Source organism: Dreissena polymorpha, chromosome 4 (assembly GCF_020536995.1).
Source record: "Dreissena polymorpha isolate Duluth1 chromosome 4, UMN_Dpol_1.0, whole genome shotgun sequence".
In the NCBI taxonomy this organism is placed as follows: domain Eukaryota; kingdom Metazoa; phylum Mollusca; class Bivalvia; order Myida; family Dreissenidae; genus Dreissena; species Dreissena polymorpha.
The window spans coordinates 106,105,664-106,127,971 of NC_068358.1; the positions used below are offsets into that span (position 1 = coordinate 106,105,664).

Genomic DNA, 22,308 nt, shown 5'->3' on the forward strand with positions numbered 1-22,308 from the left:
AACTAACTTTAAAAACTGTACCTTATTTTACAAAGAATTGTGAAACAGGCTAAAATGCAAGGGAAGGAAAAAACTGAAATTCTCCAAAACATTTCCATAAGAGTTAAATGATTCATGTACAGACTTCATAAAAACGCATCAATTTCTGTACAGACTCCATACAAACTCATCAATTAATGTACAGACTTCATAAAAATGCATCAATTCCTGTACAGACTCCATAAAAACTAAATTATTCATGTACACATTCATACAATCTTATCAATTCATAAACAGACTCCATAAAAACACATCAATTTATTAACAGACTCCATCAAAACTCCCCAATTCATGTACAGACTATTTAAAAGCTATTTGTACATATCATTTGGGCCTTGCTCTGTGAAAAGGGGGTCTAATGCATGTGCAAAAAGTTTTGTTGCACACTTAACACACATGAATTCAAGCCCCTTTTCACAGAGCACAGCTCATTTCAATCTTAAACCTGTATGAATCTCACATAAAATTATGTTGACTTATACAGGAAGTCACATGCTAGGAGAGACAATCAACATTAAATTGTGTAAAACAAAATCATAAACGGTAACAAAGTGGATTATACAAACTCTGTATATTTCCACAAATAAAGTAAAAACACAATATTCCAAAGCCTCTCTTCAGCTATATGGGGAGAAACATTACTGTATAAAAACACTTAAAAACTTTGTTAAACATCTGAAGTTATGTACAGAACACTTGTACAACAAAACTGAACCAAAGCTAATTAACTGTACTTCCAGGTATCCAAAAAACATTTTTTTATTATAAGTTTTTGTTAACAATTAACCGTGGTTATTTAAACTGCATTTCTTTGCAGCACAATTAGGCACTAAACAGTTGGATAGAAAGCACTTGAGAGCTCTTGTCATCTTCATTAATCAACTGTACTGCTCCAATTAACAGTAGATACAAAGTTCTGAAAAAGAACCAATATATAAAGCTAGTTAACAGTAGATACAAAGTTCTGAAAAAGAACCAATATATAAAGCCAGTTAACAGTAGATACAAAGTTCTGAATATGAATCAAATGTAACAATATATAAAACAGTAAATATTAATATGCAAAAACTAGAGCTTTGTCACAGGAGAGACGAATAACCCCACATGCAGCGCAATGACACAGAATATTTTGCATGTTGTCTTCACACAAAAATGCTCAATGTTTAAAACACACTTAGTGACCCCGTGACCTTGTTTTTTACCCGGCATGACCCATGTTCGAACTTGGCCTAGCCATCATCTAGATACAACTTCTGACTAAGTTTGGTGAAGCTTTGATGAAAACTACTTGAATTAGAGAGCGGACACCATGCTCAATGTTTAAAACGCACTAAGTGACCCCGTGACCTAGTTTTTTACCCGGCATGACCCATATTCAAACTTGACCTAGACATCATCCAGATACAACATCTGACCAAGTTTGGTGAAGATCAGATGAAAACAACTTAAATTAGAGAGCGGACACCTAATACAGACCGACCAACCGACAGACAAGCTCACTCATTTATACCCCCCTAAACTTTGTTTGTGGGGGTATAATTAACATTCTAAGAACTTACTGTTTATTTAATCAAAATAATTTTGTCATAACTACATGTCATTGTTTTTTTCCAGATTATGAACAAAGAAATTACTGGTTTCAAGCTTTCCAAGTATTTTATCAGACCTTATTTGAGCCTGTTTTCTTTTAATATAAAAGTTGCTTCTTTGATATTGGACTGCTTAGGTTATTAAAATGTGTCAATTGTAGGGGTCTGATGACACTTTGTACTATAAGTTGAATGCTCTGTTTGGTGGGTCCCTGCATCTCACTACACAAATTGTCACTAGGTGTGTAACATACAGTGTGCAAGGTTCAGAAGTAAGAATGCACAATTTGGAAGAAAAGGGGAACTTTTCTGCCATCATCAAACCTTCATGTGCAATGCTCATTATAATGCTACATATAATGAAAATCAGAGTCTCAGCAATCTTTTTAAGCAAAATTGATCATAATGAAGACCAAAACATACGTTGTACATAAAAATTCACATAAATTAGGTATATATTGACCAGATTGACATTTCCATTTTATAGAAGTTTATACTTGTCCTCATTATAGAACAAAGTAAAAAGAACAAAGATGACAACTTCCGTACTTATTTGTTTATGACCAAGCTTGCACATAGTAATGCCAGGACAATATAGTTAGACCAGTTGCCATTAAATGAAACAGTAAGACCAGTCGCCATTAAATGAAACAGTCTGCATGTCTCTACCAATTATTACATCCATTTCATTTTCCAACATTTGAAATTAAACTCTTTTTTAACAGATTTATGAAATTCATTAAATTTGTATGCGTGTATAGTATATAACATCCATTTTCAGCAAGATGATTGACTATACTAACAATAATCAATCAAATTTTAATTGATTCGATAAAATATACAAGAGAAATATTGATTGGACATTACAAGACGCTTTATTATTGGCTGATACAAAATCCCACTTCAAACAAGAATACTCAATGTGAATCAGATGGTATAGTAAATGTTTTACTGAATGGATGATGGCTTACAATCCGAATCACATTTTGGGTTCTCCTAACTCCCTCATCCCCACACACCTCACCCAATATTATCTCCTAAAGTTGACAAGGATCTTACAAATAGTCTAGGACACTAAAAATCGTCACCCCTGACATAGGGAACTTACTGTCTGGTGGATCCCAGGTTCAACCACTTGCACTGTTACCACTTGATTAACCATCGAGGGCAACTCTAAGTCAGGAGCTGTAAAGTATAACCAATCATTGAAAATCATCTTTCCATTCCGTGATATTTATCTTGAATAACAGAAATGCCATTAAATAAATAATAAAAAATTCCCTCCTTGAATAATTTTTAGTCATAATATTCTTAATTGTTTAACCCTTTACCACTTAGATGCGCATTTTGACGCATTTATAGACCTTTAGAAAGTTGCATTTAATTTAATACCTTTCTTACTTAATTCAAGTTCTTTCCTATTTAATTCAAGTTTGAAAGGCTTCATTTTCAACCTTAGGTACTGATGAGCAGCAAACAGCATAAATCCTGAACAGACTGTGAGTTACTCACAGGCTCTTCTGGTTTTAGGCTGGTAGCAAAAGCCATTTTCACTATGCTTGTTATGGGGGAAAGGGTTAATATTCACCTTTGATTGAGGAGATAAGAGACACAAGTCTGTAACGCATCTCAAAGTTCAAGAAATGGCACACATCTGACAAATGCTCTGGGAAAACAGGGCTTAATGCATGTGTAAAATGTTGTCCCAGATTAACCTATGCAGTTCACACAGGCTAATCAGAGGGACATTATGAGCCTATGCAAGCTGCACAGGTTAATCTGAAACAACACTTTACACACATGCATTAAGCTCCATTTTTCCAGAGCAAGGCTCATATAGTTAACTTAAAACTCTTAAACTGATCTACCTTCACTACTTGCTTACCGGAGAGCTTGAATGGTGAAGCCATTGGTGGCATAGTCCAAAAGCCTTGAGTGCACAACACTTCACACTTGGGGATGAGGGCCTTGTTGCCGTAATCAATGAAGAAAACATCAGCCATCTCAATGCCATTCTTGGTGGTCTCTCCATTACACCAGGCCCTGATTGAATTAAAACACAAAACAGACATCAATAATAAGATACTGCTGAATGTTTTCCATTATATGACATTGAAAGAAAACTCAGGCTTATCTGAGACCACACTTTACATGGATTAAGCCAAGTTTCCAAGATTTGGCCTCAACTGGTGGTCAGTTTAGAACTTCAGTCATTCCCAAAAGTATTTTTAGTCCACAGGACATTTGGTCTTGTGGACTTATAAAACTTGCAGGACCAGACTTGGATTCATAGGACCAAAACATCACGTCACTGACTCAAATTTATTATAATAATAATTGGAAACAAGAGATGTGTTTGTCAGAAACACAATGCCCCCTAATGCACTGCTTTTTTTTGCTTTTTTTTACCTTTGACCTTGAAGGATGACCTTGACCTTTCACCACTCAAAATGTGCAGCTCCATTAGATACACATGCATGCCAAATATCAAGTTGCTATGTTCAATACTTCAAAAGTTATTGCAAAACTTAACTGTACAGTAAAGTTTTCGGACATAATGACAGAATGACAGACAGAAAGACAGGCCAAAAACAATATACCCCCGAACTATCGATCCGGGGGCATAAAAAATTGCTCATTTAATATACACTTTTGCAATATTGAAGATAGCAACTTGATATTTGGCATGCATGTGTATCTCATGGAGCTGCACATTTTTAGTTGTCAAAGGTCAAGGTCATCCTTTAAGGTCAAAGGTCAATTATATGACTTCAAAGGACTTAATTGAAGATTTTTTTTTTATTTTGTTGGCATTTTGTTTCATTTCACACTCCATGCAGTTTTCAGATCATAATCTCTGCTTTGTTACTCGAACTTGTAAGTTTCTGAACAGGTGTGCTACTGAAAATAGCCACTGGAATTGCTTTTTATGGCCCAAACAAGCACAAAGTGTCTAGAACCCGTGTTTCTTATCCCTAAATGTTAGATAAGCATGTGCACTATTAATTATTATGTTGGTCAGAACAAAAGGCATATTGAAGACCGCCGACTGCGTCTTTGTTTGATTGCCCAATCAAGCATCGAAAATCCAATATCCTATGTATTACGAAACACAAACTTAAGATAAGCACGTGTTGTTTGTCAAAACAGTGTTTGTAGATGTCAGTAAACATATTGAAGTACTGTGAAACCATTATTATTCGTCAGACATTAATTTTCGTCTTTTTCATCCTTCGACCGATGGACGAATTCAAGATCCTAACGAACAATCATGTCCCATATTTGAAACAAATAAGACTGAATTACCGTAGGCATGAGGCATTTAAATCCAGCGTAATCCACGCATATACACAGGGCTCAAAATTAAGACTCGCACACTCGCAAAATGCAAGTAAAAAAAGATTGCAAGGTAAGTCATAAGCCACTAGTTTTTTTTTGCAAGCAAAGAAATAGTGAAAAGAAAACGAGTTATATTGCTAAATGCGTTCGACGGCGTGAACGCTAAATGTAGGTCAATTTTTTGAACGTCCGAATACCCATATGCGGAAGCGCGCACCTTGTTTGTAGACTGGTATTCTTATAGTACAGATACCCGGATGGTATTGATACAAAGAACATGAAACAGTCGACTATTCACACTCAAGTTAAATCCGGTTTTGACACAAAGGGGTGTACATTATACAGTGTACTGACAACTGACATTTCCTGTAAAACGCGAATGCAATACGGCTGACCAACAGACCGAGCGACAGACCGACCGACATGAGTAAAGCAATACACCCCCTCTTCTTCGAAGGGGGGCATAATAAGGGACAGTTACTATCACCTGAAATAACAGACTTGTTAATTGGCATATGCCAAACAAGGCCCACCTCCTGCAAGTGACTACTATGTATTACAAACATAACAAACAAATCGGACGTTTTTTTTTTCAAAACCAGAAATGGACGAATTTAAGTGCTGACGAAATAGTCATTTTTTTAAAAAGGACGAAATTTCGTGCTGAAGAAAATAAATGGTTTCACAGTAATTCTCGTATATGATCTCGGAAACGGGCATACATGCCATACGTCCCGATCTCGGCGGGACAGTCCCGCTTTTGGGCCCTTTGTCCCGCCGTCCCGATATGAGACGATTTGTCCCGACATTCGTAAAAAACGATGTAAGGTCTATAGGTTCCCAATAAAATTCGCTATTGAAGCTCTGTTTCGCTAACACCTACCCCCGCTAATCCCTTTATTGCCCCCAATTAACAATCCGATTCTACTTATCGTGTGTACCAGTGTTATGACACCTTGTCAGCGATTTATCGGCAAATTATTGATTTTATCAGGCATTCACACCATGGTGGTCTTCAAGATAGTGGTCGCTTATTGCTATCGATAGTTGTATTATAATGAAATAAATGTTGAAAATGTGTTTATTTTTGTATTTGTTTGAAACGGTTTACAAAACAATTGTTTTGTAAAATTAACTCTACGTAATTAATGAGTCTTTTACATTCAATGTTTAGTTCATAAATAGCGGGATAATCCGAATGTGTGCAATATACCAAAATCGCAACAAACAGTCCAATAAGTGATACCCATCCTGTCTAGTGTAATTGGGTGTAATTGTAATAAAAACAACAAGGTGCTATGCATGACAGTTTGACCCTACTCCAATTAAGCTAAAAACCACGAGGTGCTATGCATGACAGTTTGACCCTACTCCAATTAAGCCGCGACAATTGACAAGTAACAAACTGCGCATGGATACATGCTTAAAAAAACATCGCAACAAACAGTAAAAGTGGTGCCCATCTTGTCTTGTGTTATTGTAATAAAAACAACGTGTTGTTATTCATGACAGTTTGACGCTACCCCAATACAGCGCCTGACAATTCACAATTCAGTTTAATCTGTGTATATAAGAAGAAAACAAAATATGATTATTAACATTAGAGAAAAAAAATTCGAGTAAAGCAGCCATAGACTTCTCTTGTGCTTTTGTTTTTGTTGGTGTAAAAACGGTTGAGGCGTTGTTGAGAGGTAAAATAAACACAAAGACGGTTTGCTTCCACCAAAAACCTACCTCTGAAATGTGTACGGCCGCGCAATCCGTGTGTAACTGTTCGGTAGATAGTTTACTGTAACCCGTACTTTCAGTGTACTGGATAGCCTCCCCTGCGTTAATGTTTGCCATTGAAATTAATATCATGAGTATTGTTGTCGTAATGTTCTAGATTTTGTACTCTAAAAAGATGAATATTTTCCTCGTTGTTTGCTATTGTCTTATTTTATAAAACTGTTATTGTTATGTTTTAGATTCCATGCTTCATATCAGATGTTTTATGTCTTGAATAAAAGTATCATGAGTTTTTGTTAGTACTATACTGACTACAGTAAAGTTGGGATGATAAATCGTTTTAGGTGTCCCGCTTTTGGGTCAAATGTCCCGACAATTTTTTATGGAATGTCCCGCTTTGGAACTTAAAAATTATGGCATGTATGGAAACGGGACTTGCTTTAAACATTTACAATTACCATATAATGGAATCAAACAACAATAAGAATGAAATAGATTTACACCCCAATCATATATATCCCTATGGAACGTGTTTATTTTCGTGGCAATTCATTTTTAACAAGTTATTAATACGTTTTCGGACAATGTATATAATTAAATACGGTTCAAGAATGGCAGTTATTTTAGAACATTACGTAGTGCCCGATGCGCGCACATCCTGGAACGTGATTAACGTATGCACGTGCAAATTGAAAACCCTCGTCTTGATTGGACGTCAATTGCATCATAACTTTAAATAGCAACATTACCCGATGTTTACTCGCAAGTGTTCATGCAATTTTTTAACACTTATAACGTCATTTTAAGAATTTAAATAGCAAATTTAATCGTGCCTCGTAAAAACATGTATACATCAGGTAATAGATAAGGTAGTAGAAATCAGCTATTTATAACGTTTTTTTTAGGTACAATAAACACGCTCTCAAACGCTTGCTCCCTTACCGAAATCGAACATGTTACTACGTGTAATGGTGTTATTAGCAATAAATTAACACTTATACACCGGTATTTACCCATGTTATTTACGAAAATATTAACAAAACATTTTCCCTCATGTATTTGACACGAAATATCGCTTCATAACTGGGATTTCGGTGAAGTTTCACGCGCTTTCTGACGCCTAGTGGGTACCTAAATCCCACATGTTATTACGTATAAACTTGATAATAATAATATTAAAACATTGCTTATTTGACATTTATCATTCACTATAATTGAAAGTGCACAACACAATCAGTTTGGTCATTGTCTCGATATAAATTAGCGTTGTATATATGAAGTAAAACTCAGTCAGGCTACTAAATATAGCTACCAGTATCAGACGCACGCGCAGGTACCGCATTTATTGGTTATATCAGTAATAATAACTCTTTTACAATGGCATTTATCGATACGTTTTTATTAAAATAGTAACATAAAATGATTTTCAATTGTTTCTGACACACACAAAAACTCGATTAATAACGGGGATTTTGTTAAGTAACGCAAAGTGGGTACCAATATTCTCTATTATTTTACATGCACACATGATATAATTCATACTTAATAATGCTTAGATATTGCTTATATGACATTTCCAGATTTTGAAATAAATTAATTTTCTATAAGGGGGATCTCGGTAATTCTACACATTAGAAACTTCCATTCGCTATTGTCAAGACCACGTTCAGCGTTGGAAATCTTTCTGGATATCGAATGTCAGAGTTACATAATCCCTATTTACACCGTTTTGCGATATTTCATTTCCGTTTTATTTTAAACAAAATAAACTAAACTCGTTGGAAAGAATGAGAACTAGGCATTCGATCTCCAAGTGTGGATTAAAAGCGTTCATTGGTGACACTACATGTCTGCACATGTGTAGATACCGTTATTTAGATAAGATATCACGTGTCACCTTCTAATAACATGTATAATGACAATAAAGTGCATTAATATCAGAGTAACAAGGGCTGTTTGTAAAACATGCATGGCCCCCTATGGTGGTGGTGGTGGTGGTGGTGGTGGTGGTGGTGGTGGTGGTGGTGGTGGTGGTGATGGTGGTGGTTGTGGTGGTGGTGGTGGTGGTGGTGGTGGAGGAGGAGGAGGAGGAGGAGGAGGAGGAGGAGAAGGAGGAGGAGGAGGAGGAGATGGAGGAGGAGGAGGAGGAGGAGGAGGAGGAGGAGGAGCAGCAGCAGCAGCAGCAGCAGTAGTAGTAGGTAGTAGTAGGTAGTAGAAGTAGTAGTAGTAGTAGTAGTAGTAGGTAGTTGTAGTAGTAGTAGTAATACAATACCAATACTTAAGAATGATCAAATGGGAAAAGGTAACCTAGCACTGGCAGTAAATATGGGGCTCATTTACAGGTCAGATTTGGAATCTCTGCTGTAAAATGAGATTTTGAATGAATTAAAGGGAGGCAAATCTGTAATAAAAAGGACATGCATAAACCGTAGTTGTTTCCCTTTTTTGAACCATGCTAAATCCTTATAATGCCTATTTCCAGTAACTGTGACCTTCACCTGTGACCTTTACCTTTGACCTAGTGACCTCAAAATCAATAGGGGTCATCTGCGAGTCATGATCAATGTACCTATGAAGTTTCATGATCCTAGACCCAAGCGTTCTTGAGTTATCATCCTGAAACCACCTGGTGGACGGACCGACCGACCGGCCTACGGACCGACATGAGCAAAGCAATATACCCCCTCTTCTTCGAAGGGGGGCATAATAAAACAACATGAATTAGGCTTCATGCTGGGTTTTACTTCTCTTAAAGTAATGTAGATGAACCTAACTTCTATTATTCACATAGTAACTGACAAAACTATAAAAAACATGAACTATTATGTCATGATCGGATCGATAACATAAACTATTTAAATCTGCTAGTATATTCGATAATAAGATATTGTAATTGTCTTTGACAGTGTTTGAAGTTCAGTTGTTCGTGGGGGCGACCGCTTGCATTCATCCATCTCTTACACTTCTCAAGATCTCTTTTCGGCTTTGGAAACGATATAAATTCAATGCCACCAACTAATCTGACAGGATATTGATTTTCCAGTTACATAATCCCCATTGACACTGTTTTACCATTTTAATCTACGTTTTTTTAAAGAGGAAAACAAAAGAAACTTGTTGAAATAAAAGTGAACCTAGACATAGCTTGTCTAGGAAATGGCGGACAGTTTGTTGCTAACTCGCGCGCCCGATAAATCGATCGCTGATTGGTAGATCAATTCTTAGATAAGGATTTGATTGACAGGCGGCGTCATGTCAATTATTACAAAATGCTTGATAGAGTTGCCTGCTCTTGTGTATAGGTTGGGGTCATGTTGGTAAAGAAGTATGCAAAATATGAAAGCAATATGTCAAGGGACATAGAAAATATTTGGGGTAGTACGCAAACTTTAACATTTGCACGCTAACGCCAACGCAAACGCCGATGCCTGGCTGAGTAGGATAGCTCCACTATATATATTTCATATATAATAGTCGAGCTAAAAAGCAGCACAATCCCTTAATTGGTGAATTTAAGATTGACTGAACTGATTATTTTGATGCATGTAGGTACTCAATAACTTCAAATGGAAAAGAATTCTGAAACCATTCTATTTTTTATAAGTAATTTCAAATTAAATTCATTGTTAACTAACATATTTGCAGTTTCATAATTAAGTTCTACATTTTGTACTATAAGACTTATTTCTAAAGCCTTTTTTGATGGAATATTCAAAAAACAATTGTAAATCTCATAGTCTTTGAAGTTTCTCACTCAATTAACAATGCTAAGCGTTAAATAAATCTGTTCATAGCGTGAACATGCAATTACAGATATTGGTTTGATAACATCAGTACACTGATACTTTTTTAAATGTAAAAGAGAAACAATGTTGTGCTCAAAAATTGGAAATAAAGAAAGATAATATTGTACTATCATCTTACACTTTTCACAAGGAAACCACATTTCTGACATACTTTACTGTACAAAGGAGATTTAGCATATTCAGCCAAAGGACTATTAAGAAAATAATGTGAAATCAATCTCATTTCATAGAAAATCATGGCAGTCATATAAAATTGGTAAAATTGTGATGAATACTGCACTAGAAAACAAGCAAAGTCGTTTAATTGATATCCCCTCCATATACATCTTGTTTAAGGATGGGAGCAAAACCCTTGATATATGGTATAATCATTCATAAAGAATAGAGTTATTCTTTTTATGCATTGTAATTCTCATTTATATTTATACATCCGCGAAGTTTCAAGTTGAAATCATGTATCTTATCTTAGATAAAGACCCACAAAGTTGGATCAATCAAAAACAACAAAGGGCAATAACTCTAATTTAAGACAGTGTTGGGTTATGGTTCTTAACCACGGTACTTCTCCTCATTGATAGCAATACAGCCATGAAGTTTCAGGTTGATATCTTGTATGGAATCTGAATTATAGCCCCAAACAGTTTCCTCATTAAAAAAAAAGAAGCAAATGGCAACAACTCCTATTTAAGAAAGTGTAGGGTTATGGTTCTTGTGAATGGCACTTCTCCTTATTGATATCTTTACACCCATGAAGTTGCATGTTTATATCTAATACAGCTTCTGAGATATAGCTGTGAAAAGTCTGTAACACAAGGACGAACTGATGAACAGGGACAGAAGGACTGACAGACAACCCCAAATATATATCCCTCAGCCTCTGGAAGGGGAAAAAAGACTTCATAAGAACTTTATCAGAAATTCCTTGAGAGTGGAATGTAGCCTTGCGTTTGTAAACACACTTTTTTTAGAAGATATAAATGATATAATAACAAAGTTTGTGATCTGAGTGAAATGGTCGCGGGATGGATATATGAAACTGTATAAAGTCTGGACAGAAAAAAAGTATGCTACCCTTAAAGGAAAATTTAAGATTCGCTTTATTTTAAACAAATTATTTTGCCACGTTGTTTAACAAGCGGGTGGGGTACCCACTCAATAAGACAGTTTACATATGTTTACATAGATACAGTTAACGGTAAATCACAGGTAAATCACAGGATAGTGTCAACCAGTATATCCGATTAACTCGTCACGCTAGAGTAAAGCGCGTAATTGTAGATATTTGAGGACGCTTGTGGACACTTTAAATCAGTGGCGTTTCAATACTGACAATTATGGGCTTAAACCGACACAAATTAAAGTCTTGACAAAATGAATAAAATGCCCCACTCTTCATCGTCAAGTGAAGGCAACACCGCCGAAAACAGCTATGTAGACTTGTCGGCGTTTGTTACTCCAAACAACCAGCAAAAAAAATCAGCGAGCAAATAGAAAACAAAGATAGAGCAGGAAAATCCTAAACAGAAATTTTTGGCTTATTATCTTTAAGGCAAACAAACAGAGGATGAACCCGATTCTTTCTGTATAGAAAAACATCTAAAGGACATTAACGCAAAACTGTCAAATGTTCTTACCAAAAAGGACACGTCGATCCTTAAAAATCTGATAAAAGATACTTTTGAAGAGGTCAAAGATAAGTTTCTAAGGTCTGTAGTTAAACGTTTAGAAATCCTTGAAGGCAACTTATTTGACCAAACAAAAGAAATTGAAACGCTGCAGAAACTAGTGCAAACTAAAAACAATGAAATAAACATGCTGAAGCAGAAACTAGATGATGCAAATCAAAAGCAAGCAGAACAACTCAATGATCTAGAACAATATGGCCGCAGAAATTCAATTTGTATAGCGGGATTGCCTCGCGACTCGGAAAACCTGCCATTGGCTGTCGTTGCAGATGAAATGGCCTCGTTACTTACCAAAAAGCTAGGAATGCCGATTGCAACAACTGACATTGATGTGGCTCATCGTCTGGGAAAATTTGTGAAAAATAAAAGCAGGCTGGTTATTGTAAAGTTCTTAAGGCGTAAAACAAGGATTGAAATAATGAAAAGAGCAAACATGCTCAAAAGCTCAGGTCTTTTCATTAATGAAGACCTAACGAAGCTCAACGCAGAGGTTCTGGCATCGCTAAGACTCAAAAAACCAGATTTCATTGAAAAGGCATGGTCCTTTGAAGGCAAACTCTTCGTGCGTTACCGAGGCAGCGATAGACGAGAGACTGTGTCGTATGAGAAATATCGAGAATGGCTTGACAAACCCTGGCCTCAGAGAAATACAACTGCAAGTCAGACATACGCGCGAAAGGTGTCGGACCGTAGCAGTAACACAAAATAAACTACCTAAACACATTCATCGTCATCTGTATAGTGATACTATCTTACTCGAAATAGAAGAACACTGTTATAAAAACATTATAGTGACACGAAAAGTTATCATAGGCAACTGTTCTTTTTTATACATTTTATAGAAAATTTGTAGCTTTATCAACTAGATAAACATTTTATATTTTATACTTTAAACGTGTATTTTTGATAGGTATATGCTTCTTTAAAGAGATATAAAATAATATGCACAAGTACTTAAAGTGTTTCCTTTTGCGTGTCAATATGTGTTCCCTTTTGTTGTTTAAATGTGTATATTATGTAACTGTTTGTTTCTTTGTGTTTTGCAATTATGTATGGCTTGCATACACACACAAACCGTACACAAACACACGCACATACACACACGCATACACACACGCAAACACACTCATACACATTTATAAATATTCAACTCAACTAACATTGTATCTAACACTTTTTTTCAAAACAAATACTCTTTCTAAAGTGATATTTACAACATGTTTAAACTGGTAGTGTTACTACATGAATTATGCTTGGAAACTAATTTTTTGCTCTATTTTCCCTTCTTCATTTGGATCAATTTTGCACATAAAAGCATAGAGCACTTAGGCCAATTTCGTTTTTTGGTTTAGGTTTAAATGTTCAAAAATTCTTTAAATGCTATCGATGGCTTGCCTGTTGTTGCATCTTCCATATATTTCAAGAATTATAGCTTTTCTTTATGAAAATTGAAGGTGTATTCTTGATGGGTATATGTTTCTTTAAAGATATATAAAATAATATGCATGTACTTAAAACGTTTCCTTTTGCGTGTCAATATGTGTTCCCTTTTTGTTGTTTAAATGTGTATATTTTGTAACTGTTTTTTTCTTTGCATTATTTCAACTATGTATGGCTTGCACAAGCACAAAAACCGTACAAAAACAAGCACAAACGCACGCACGCGCACACACACAAACACATACGCGCATACACACACGCATACACACGCGTACACATTTATTAATATTCAACTCGACTACCGGTGACATTGTATCTAACACATTTAAAAACAAGAGCACCGCCTTGCGGGTGCAGACCGCTCATCTATTTTCTTTTTAAAGGTGAAGGGACTCTCATTTTCAATCACAAAGGAGGGAGTGGTGGAGTGAAGAGGGGTGTATAGTGTGGGGGTGTGGACATTTATTACATTATCTTCCAAAAATGCGAAAAAAAACGCAAAAAAAAAAATCGGGTGAGGGGTGGATGGGGGGTGGGGGGGATTCTTGGGTGCGATGGTTGGACGGTATTTCAAACATAAAATAATAAAAATAAATATTTGTGTTTTTTAACCAATCCTAAAACCTCACCTGAGCAATTTTTTTAAGATTTGACCTGGTTACCTATATTTTGAGTTGACCCCCCTAACCAAACATCAAACTTTGCTTACAAAAATAAATATTTTGCCCAAGATTCATAAAATCTGAAACAAAATTGTGACCTCTAGAGTGTTTACAAGGATTTTGTATAATATAATGAAAATTTGGACAATCTAAGGACAATAATTATGGCATTAATTATGTGATATATATAAAACCAATCTTTGTACCAAGTTCATGATGATTGGGCAAAAAATGTGATTTCTAGAGTGTTCAAAAGCTTTTTTTTCTATATAAATATAAGAAAACTGCCCCCCCCCCCCGGCAGCCATGTTGTTCAACGGACCAGAACCATTTTCCAACTCAACTCTCATTTCAAGGAAACAAATGTTCTGACCAAATTTCATGAAAATTGGGCCAAAAATGTGACTTCTAGAGTGTTCACATGTTTCACTATATACATATAGAGAAAAATGCCCCGCCCACTGGCGGCCATGTTTTTTCACCGATCTGGACCATTTTCAAACTCTTCCGAGATATCAATAAAACCAATGTTTTGACCAACTTTCATGATGATTGGGCAAAAAATGTGATTTCTAGAGTGTTAACAAGGTTTCTATGAAGCCAAATAAGGAAAACTCCCCCCCCCCGGCAACCATGTTATTCAACTGACCGGAACCATTTTCGAACTCAACTCTCAAATCAAGGAAACAAATGTTCTGACCAACTTTCATGAAAATTGGGCCAAAAATGTGACTTCTAGCGTGTTCACATGTTTTCACTATATACATATAGAGAAAAATGCCCCGCCCACTGGCGGCCATGTTTTTTCACCGATCTGGACCATTTTCGAACTCGTCCGAGATATCAATAAAACCAATGTTTTGACCAACTTTCATGATGATTGGGCAAAAATTGTGACTTCTAGAGTGTTTACAAGAATTCTCTATAGCCAAATAAGGAAAACTGCCCCGCCCACTGGCGCCCATGTTTTTTAACTGACCGGAACCACTTTTGAACTCAACCACCATAGCATTAAGGCAAACATTTTGACCAAATTTCATGAACATTGGGCCAAAAATGTGACCTCTACAGTGTTCACATGTTTTCACTATATACATATAGAGAAAAATGCCCAACCCACTAGCTAGTGGCCGCCCTGTTTCTTTTACCGATCTGGACCATTTTCGAACTCGTCCGAGATATCAATAAAACCAATGTTTTGAGCAACTTTCATGATGATTGGGCAAAAATTGTGACTTCTAGAGTGTTTACAAGGTTTCTCTATAGCCAAATAAGGAAAACTGCCCCGCCCACTGGCAGCCATGTTTTTCAACGGACTGGAACCACTTTTGAAATCAACAAACATATCATTAAGGCAAACATTTTGACAGAGTTACATGAAGATTGGGTATGAAATGTGACTTCTACAGTGTTTACAAGGTTTTTCAGTTTTTTTGACCTAGTGACCTAGTTTTTTACCCAGCATGACCCAGTTTCAAACTGGATGGAGATATCATTGGGACAAATCTTCTGACCAAGTTTCATGAAGATTGGACAATAAATGTGGCCTCTAGAGTGTTTACGAACAAATGTGGACGGACGGACAACGGACGGACGGTGGACAAAGACCGGTCACAAAAGCTCACCTGAGCAATCAGGTGAGCTACAAAATATGTAATGGTTGTATTACATTGGAAACAGGGTACAGCATGTGATAATAAAGAATATTGAAAATGGCAAAGAAATGGCCAAACAACAAATGAGCCTGGTGTAATGTTTGTGCAAAGGGTGTGCGTATAGTGTTGTTTCAGATTAGCCTGTGCAGTCTTCAGAGGCTTATCAGGAACGACACTTTCTGCCTAAACTGAATTTTCACTACGACAAGACAACCTTTGAACAAAAATTAACATACAAGCAGACAGTGTTATCCCTGATTAGCCTGTGTCGACTGCACAGGCTAATCTGGGAAGACACTTTATGCACATGCATGTAACCCCATTTTCCCACAGAAAAACTTATATCCCAAGCTACTGCTTACCTGTACCAGTCCCCTTCAAACTGAGCTGTGCATCGTCCCAGGCTTCTGATAGGCCCTTGTTTCTGGTCTGGCTTCTGAAGCCTCAGTGATAGCTCCTGTAGCTTGGGAAGGTTGCCATTGGCACCATTCACATTCTGGAAGGGTTTTGCATAAATGGTTAGATGTTCATGAAACAAAAATACTTCTTGACCAGTTTTACATTAGCCCTTTTCATTGTAAACCCTTTACCACTTAGACACATATTTTGACTTGTTTGAAGTCCCTTAGAAAGTTATATTTAATTAAAGACCTTTCTTACTAAATTCAAGTTTTAAAGGCTTCATTTTCAACCCTTAGATACTGATGAGCAGCAAACAGTCAAAGTGACTCTCAATCTGTTCAGGTTTTATGCTGTTTGCACATAGCCATTTTCGCTTTGCTTCTGAGTGGGAAATTGTTAGCAAAGTATAAATGACCCTTTTAAGAGTTCACTATTTTTTCTTTATCTTGGTGTTGTTTTTTACCCTATTCAATGAAACCAGAACGATGATTTGTATAAACAAAAATAATAACTATTATTACTAGAGCTTTGTCACAGACGTGACGAATACCCCCACATGCCACATTGACACAGAATATTTCGCATGTTGTCTTCACAAAAAACAGCGGACACCATGCTCAATGTTTAAAACACACTAAGTGACTTTGTGACCTAGTTTTTGACCCAGCATGGCCCATGTTCGAACTTGACCTACACATCATCTAGATACAACTTCTGACCAAGTGTGGTGAAGATGGGATGAAAACTACTTGAATTAGAGAGCGGACACCATGCTCAATGTTTAAAACGCACTTAGTGACCCCATGACCTAGTTTTTCATCCGCCATGACCCATATTCGAACTTGACCTACACATCATCAAGATACAACATCTGACCAAGTTTGGTGAAGATCGGATGAAAACAAATTGAATTAGAGAGCAGACACTTAATACGGACCGACCGACAGACAGACAGACAAGCTCATGCCTATATACCTCCCTAAACTTTGTTTGTGGGGGTATAATTATTTATTTTATTTTTATGTATCAAACAGGCTTTTCATTTACCTATTTTGTATTTCTGGCCAGCATCAAACTTTACTGGGTATAGATTGAATAAAACTTTTTAAAGTATAAGATGATATTAATGCATAGGGTTACCCACCAATAAAATTCTGGTCTGATTCCCTTACCAATAAAAAAGAAATGAGGCGCTTTCTGGAAAAAAAAGTTTGCCGTAGTTTTCGGACCCTAAAAATAATAATTTTGTTTGGTGTCCAAAAATTAAGATTTTTTTTTTAATTAGAGCTGCGTTTGTGAACCACAATGCCCCCTTCTGCACTTTGAAGCCACATAGCAGCAATATCCAATTTGAACAATCAAGGTCGAGAAATACCATAAAACTTTACACAACGTATATTTAACCCCAACCCTTGCTATATTAAGAGAAAATTTTGAAAATTTTTACAGAGTAGGTGCATACAGATCATTCTTGGCTGTAGCAAGTTTTGACCTAAGGTGCATGATTTGAACAAACTAACCAGAGGACAACTATAAGATGCAGTGTCATAGATTTTTAAATTAATTTACTATACATTATTCAATCAAACCATGTGACCCCTAGGACGTGGTCAGTTTTGACCCCACTTGCGTGATTTGTAAAAACTTAGCAAAGGACCACTAGACAATGTTACAAACCAAACATTAAACCCCTGACCCTTGTGGTTAAAGATATAATTAAAGTATTCAGTTTTTTATTCTATTTAAGTTTATACGCCCTTCAAATGTAACTGACTGGATCAATTTAAACAACATTGAAAGAGTCACCCACGGATAATTCCTGTGAAGTTTCGCTGAAATCTGCCCAGCAGTACAGGAGGAGAAGTCCTTAGAAGAAAGAAGTTTACCGAAACAAGGACTGACTGACAAAAAGGCATCCTAACAGCTTCCTATGAGAATTATGTTTGCAGGTGAACTAACAATTCTGTATTAACATTTAACACCTTGACACATGTGAAATCCCTTAGAAAATCAGATTAAATTAAAAACCTTTCTCCCAAGATTCAAGTCTTAAAGGCTTTATTTTTTAATCACTTAGGTATTGATGAGCAGCAAACAGCAAAAAACCTGAACAGCCTGCAAGTTACTCACAGACTGTTCTGGTTTTCTGCTGGTTGCATATAGCAATTTTCATATTGCTTCTGAGCGGGGAAGTGTTAAGAAACTCACATCTTCAAGTCGTTGGGCCCAGAAGAACTTCTCATTCTCTACATGGGTGATCATCAGCTTGGTAACCATGCCAACCAGCAGATCTGATTCACCTAAGAGCTTGCTCATGATCTTGCTGTAGTCCTTTAGTTTGGAGGTCAGCAGCGCAAAGGTGTAGTCATTGGACGTCACAATCGGCTTGCTAGGTGTAGCCCTTGCCGCGAAGTCTAGTTGTTGGAGCTCTGCTCTATTGTTGTTGTAATTCTGTCGACTCCTGCTTCCACCCATTGGCGCTGAAATTTAATCAAACATGAATAAATAAATTATATGCAAATGCATAGCAGTTTATTCAATATATGAACTAAATTTTCCCATGTTTAAATAAGACCTATTTAACACAAAAAAGGGAGCAATAAGCTCATTATATGATTTTGAATTATCACTATTGAAGGGACATACACATATTAAAGGTTTTAGACCTTTTATGAACTTCATAGACTCAGGGCTCGACAAATCTACTCGCCCGCTCGTAATTATGACTAGAAATCAGCTCCGGACGAGTGCATATTCCGGCAGCGCTCGTCCTGCAGGGCGAGTGGCATTTCTGGCCGAAAAGATTAAAATTTCAAGTTTTAATACATCTTTACCAAACAAAACGTTTTATCGACGATTAAAAATTAAGTGGATGTTGATTATTGCACACTGAGCTAAAATTAGTCCATTGCACGATACGCGCCTATACCGGTATGTTCCGTGAATGTATTCTATAAAGTACGGTATACGGTCTCTTAATACTTTTATAAATTTCGTCTAAATTCTTCACATCTTTAGATTTAAAGAGTGGCTAAATAACAATAAAACATAAAAGTTACTGATTTTTTGCATTTTTTCAATAAATTGCAGGGCAAGTACATATTTTAGCAGGGCAAGTGAAAATTCTTAGCTACTCGCCCTGCAGGGCAAGTTGCTGAAAAAAAATTGTCAACCCCTGAGACTATTGTCTTATTTTGTATATTTCCCAACTGTCTTTAGTATGTGTCTAGGAAAAAGCATAATTTAGTCAAAATCAAAGCAACACTTTTTTTAATTCAAATTATAATTTCACATTTCTGTGGTTTCATACGATTCCCTTATTTCGAGCATACACTAATTTCAATCCCTTTGTTTACATTGAGAATGCGGCTCTCATGATGACGTCACACGCATGCACTCCGAGTATTTTGTTTTACACACATTACTACACTTGAACACAAATACCAACACAACTAAAACAAGAGATTGCCAAGCAATATGGTCCCCTACCAGTGAAACTCCACCATTGTCAGTAAAAAAAAATATTTATATAGATTTGTTGCCATAGCAACCAGAATCTTTGACGTAGGAACAAAATGAAATGACGTGCATAATCTCCATATTGCCATCTATCCATGTTTCAAGTTTCATGAAAAAATATGAAAAACTTTTATCGCAGGATCCAGAAAAGTGTGAAGGACTGACTGACAGACAGACAGACAGACTGACAGACAGACTGACAAACAGACAGACAGACAGACAGAGTGCAAACCATAAGTCCCCTTCGGTTTCACCGGTAGGGGACAATAAGGACATTACCAGTATAATTGCATTTCAAAATCTTACTTCAACTGCAATACAGTCCAACCCCTCTTAAGCAGCCAGTCAAGGGAAACAGCCAAATTGGCTGCTTAAGCGGGGTGGCCTCTTAAGAGGGGGTTGGGTCATAGGGAGTCTGGAGTTGATGAGTGCATGGCCAACTGTTCAATTTTTGTATAAACAAAATGGTAAATATGTGTACATGTACTAAACAATGTAAAGACTTAAAATAATTTTATTTCTTCCTTTCTAAAATCAGCTATAAGACAACATTTTCATTCAAAAAAATATTCTATTCATCTTTCCAATCATCATCAATATCATCATCATTAGAATCAAGTCAATGAAAAAGAATCATTCTCATGATTCATTGTTTACACAATGCGCGTTGTATGGCCTCAATGCACTTAAGATGGGAACAGTTGTGAATCAGTTATGCGTGAATAACTCCCGTGTCACTATATATCGATAATTTAATCGGTTTATTGCATTTTTATGGCTTTGAATACCTACCACACGAATTGGTCCCGACAGTGATCTCCTCCACGATAAAATCGTGGCCAGTTACTTAAGAGACTGATAATAGCAACCGGGTGTAATCCTCCTGGTAATCGTGCTTTTCATGCATAATATTATAAAAACATTTTTTCGCCGCGTAGAGTTTTATCAAAATTAATATTGAAATCATTGTAAATATAAAACAAATATAAATGTTTTGTTTTATTCCCATATGAGAATAATAATTTGTAATCCGAAACACACTCCCGATTGTTTAATGTTAACGAGACGTTTACAAATTCTAGCATCGTGTATTTCCTTTGTCCCGACAAAAGCGCGCGAAAAGTATGCACCAATGTACAATGTCACGCCATACCCATGGTTCGAAAGCATGCGTGTATTGATTTTTTTTATAAAAACATTGTAGCACAGATAACATGTAGATCAGTTGATTTCGGTGAAAAGTTTTGTTGTTCTTTTTAACTTTTAATTAGCCGATAATTGTCATAAATGTGTGCTTGAAATAGTATGAGCTACAAATAATAAATTATAAATTAAAAATCTCCTTTCCAGTAATAATAGGTGATATTCACACGTGCGGAAACAAAAAGATTAAACGGTCGCATATTGCTTTTAACCTGATAACCCGATAATCCGCCGCTAATTAATTGCAATTTGCAAACTGGCTGTCAAAATGTTTATCACACATCACGCTTCAGTACTACAGAGCCTAAACCGCAGACTGGAAGTACGTATCGATTTTTTCGCCGTTGCGTCTGTGTAATTTTGCCAATGTACATGACTGACTTACTTGCGCGTGACCACTCATATGGGGGGAATTTAACATTTGGGATGCAAAATTGCTGGCCGCTGGCCGGAGAAACGAGGTTACCGCTTAAGAGGGGTGCATTATATAGTGTTTATCGACGGTCGAGGCACAGACCGGCCGCCTACACGGGGTGACCGGCGATGAGGGGTGACCGGAAGTAGGGGTTGGACTGTAATCCACATTTATGCCTATTCCATTCAATTTTTTTTGTTACTCTTCATAAAACTTGCACATAAATTGCAGACCACTGCGCTAGTGTAAACACAACACTTGCATGTATTTGATTTATTTTAAAGAAAATTCTATTACTTTTTCACGATTCCCAGAAAATGTTGCATGGAGCAATCTGTGCGTGCAAATCGAATAAAATAGGTGACATGACGATATACACATGTATAGCGGGTAAACCCTGTCCAGATTGGATGCTAATTTTATCAATTCTTTTAATAGTAACATATATGCCAAAATTTTATTTAAACAAATTGCAAACCTTTTGTTTTTTTTAATTGTTGAGTTTCGTTACTTTTTCGTGTCTATGTTGCTCAAAAGAAGATGGACCGATAAAACAGAAACTTGTTAAATTGTAAATAGAAGTTATAAAAAAGTTAAATTAATCTTTCAGTTTGTATAAATATGTTCAGTGAATAGAATTTTCGAAGTTTTGTTGACCTAAATAATGCCTATTGCAATCGAGTACTCTCACTTTTCGGATGTGACGTCTCGACACCAGGTTAACAACACGCCTAGTGGATGTAATTTGCACGTGTGTATGTAACTATCGGCTTTGTGTGGTTAAACACGCTGTAAATAAAGAATTTTGACATGGATTTAACTGCAA

The 22,308-nt window shown here is 36.4% G+C and overlaps 1 protein-coding gene across 2 annotated transcripts in view; it reads right to left on the minus strand.

Moving 5' to 3' along the window:
* Nucleotides 1–284: 284 nt before the first annotated feature.
* LOC127878879 (uncharacterized) overlaps nt 285–22,308 on the minus strand; it is a 57,474-nt gene continuing 35,450 nt past the window's right edge. For both annotated transcript variants that reach the window (XM_052425406.1, XM_052425407.1), the window contains 5 exons: nt 18,554–18,825; nt 16,306–16,439; nt 3,514–3,671; nt 2,737–2,813; nt 285–955 (listed from right to left, as the gene is read on the minus strand). In XM_052425406.1, coding sequence (XP_052281366.1) covers nt 914–955; nt 2,737–2,813; nt 3,514–3,671; nt 16,306–16,439; nt 18,554–18,825 — 683 coding nt within the window. In that variant the 3' untranslated portion in view covers nt 285–913. The remainder of the gene's footprint in view (nt 956–2,736; nt 2,814–3,513; nt 3,672–16,305; nt 16,440–18,553; nt 18,826–22,308) is intronic.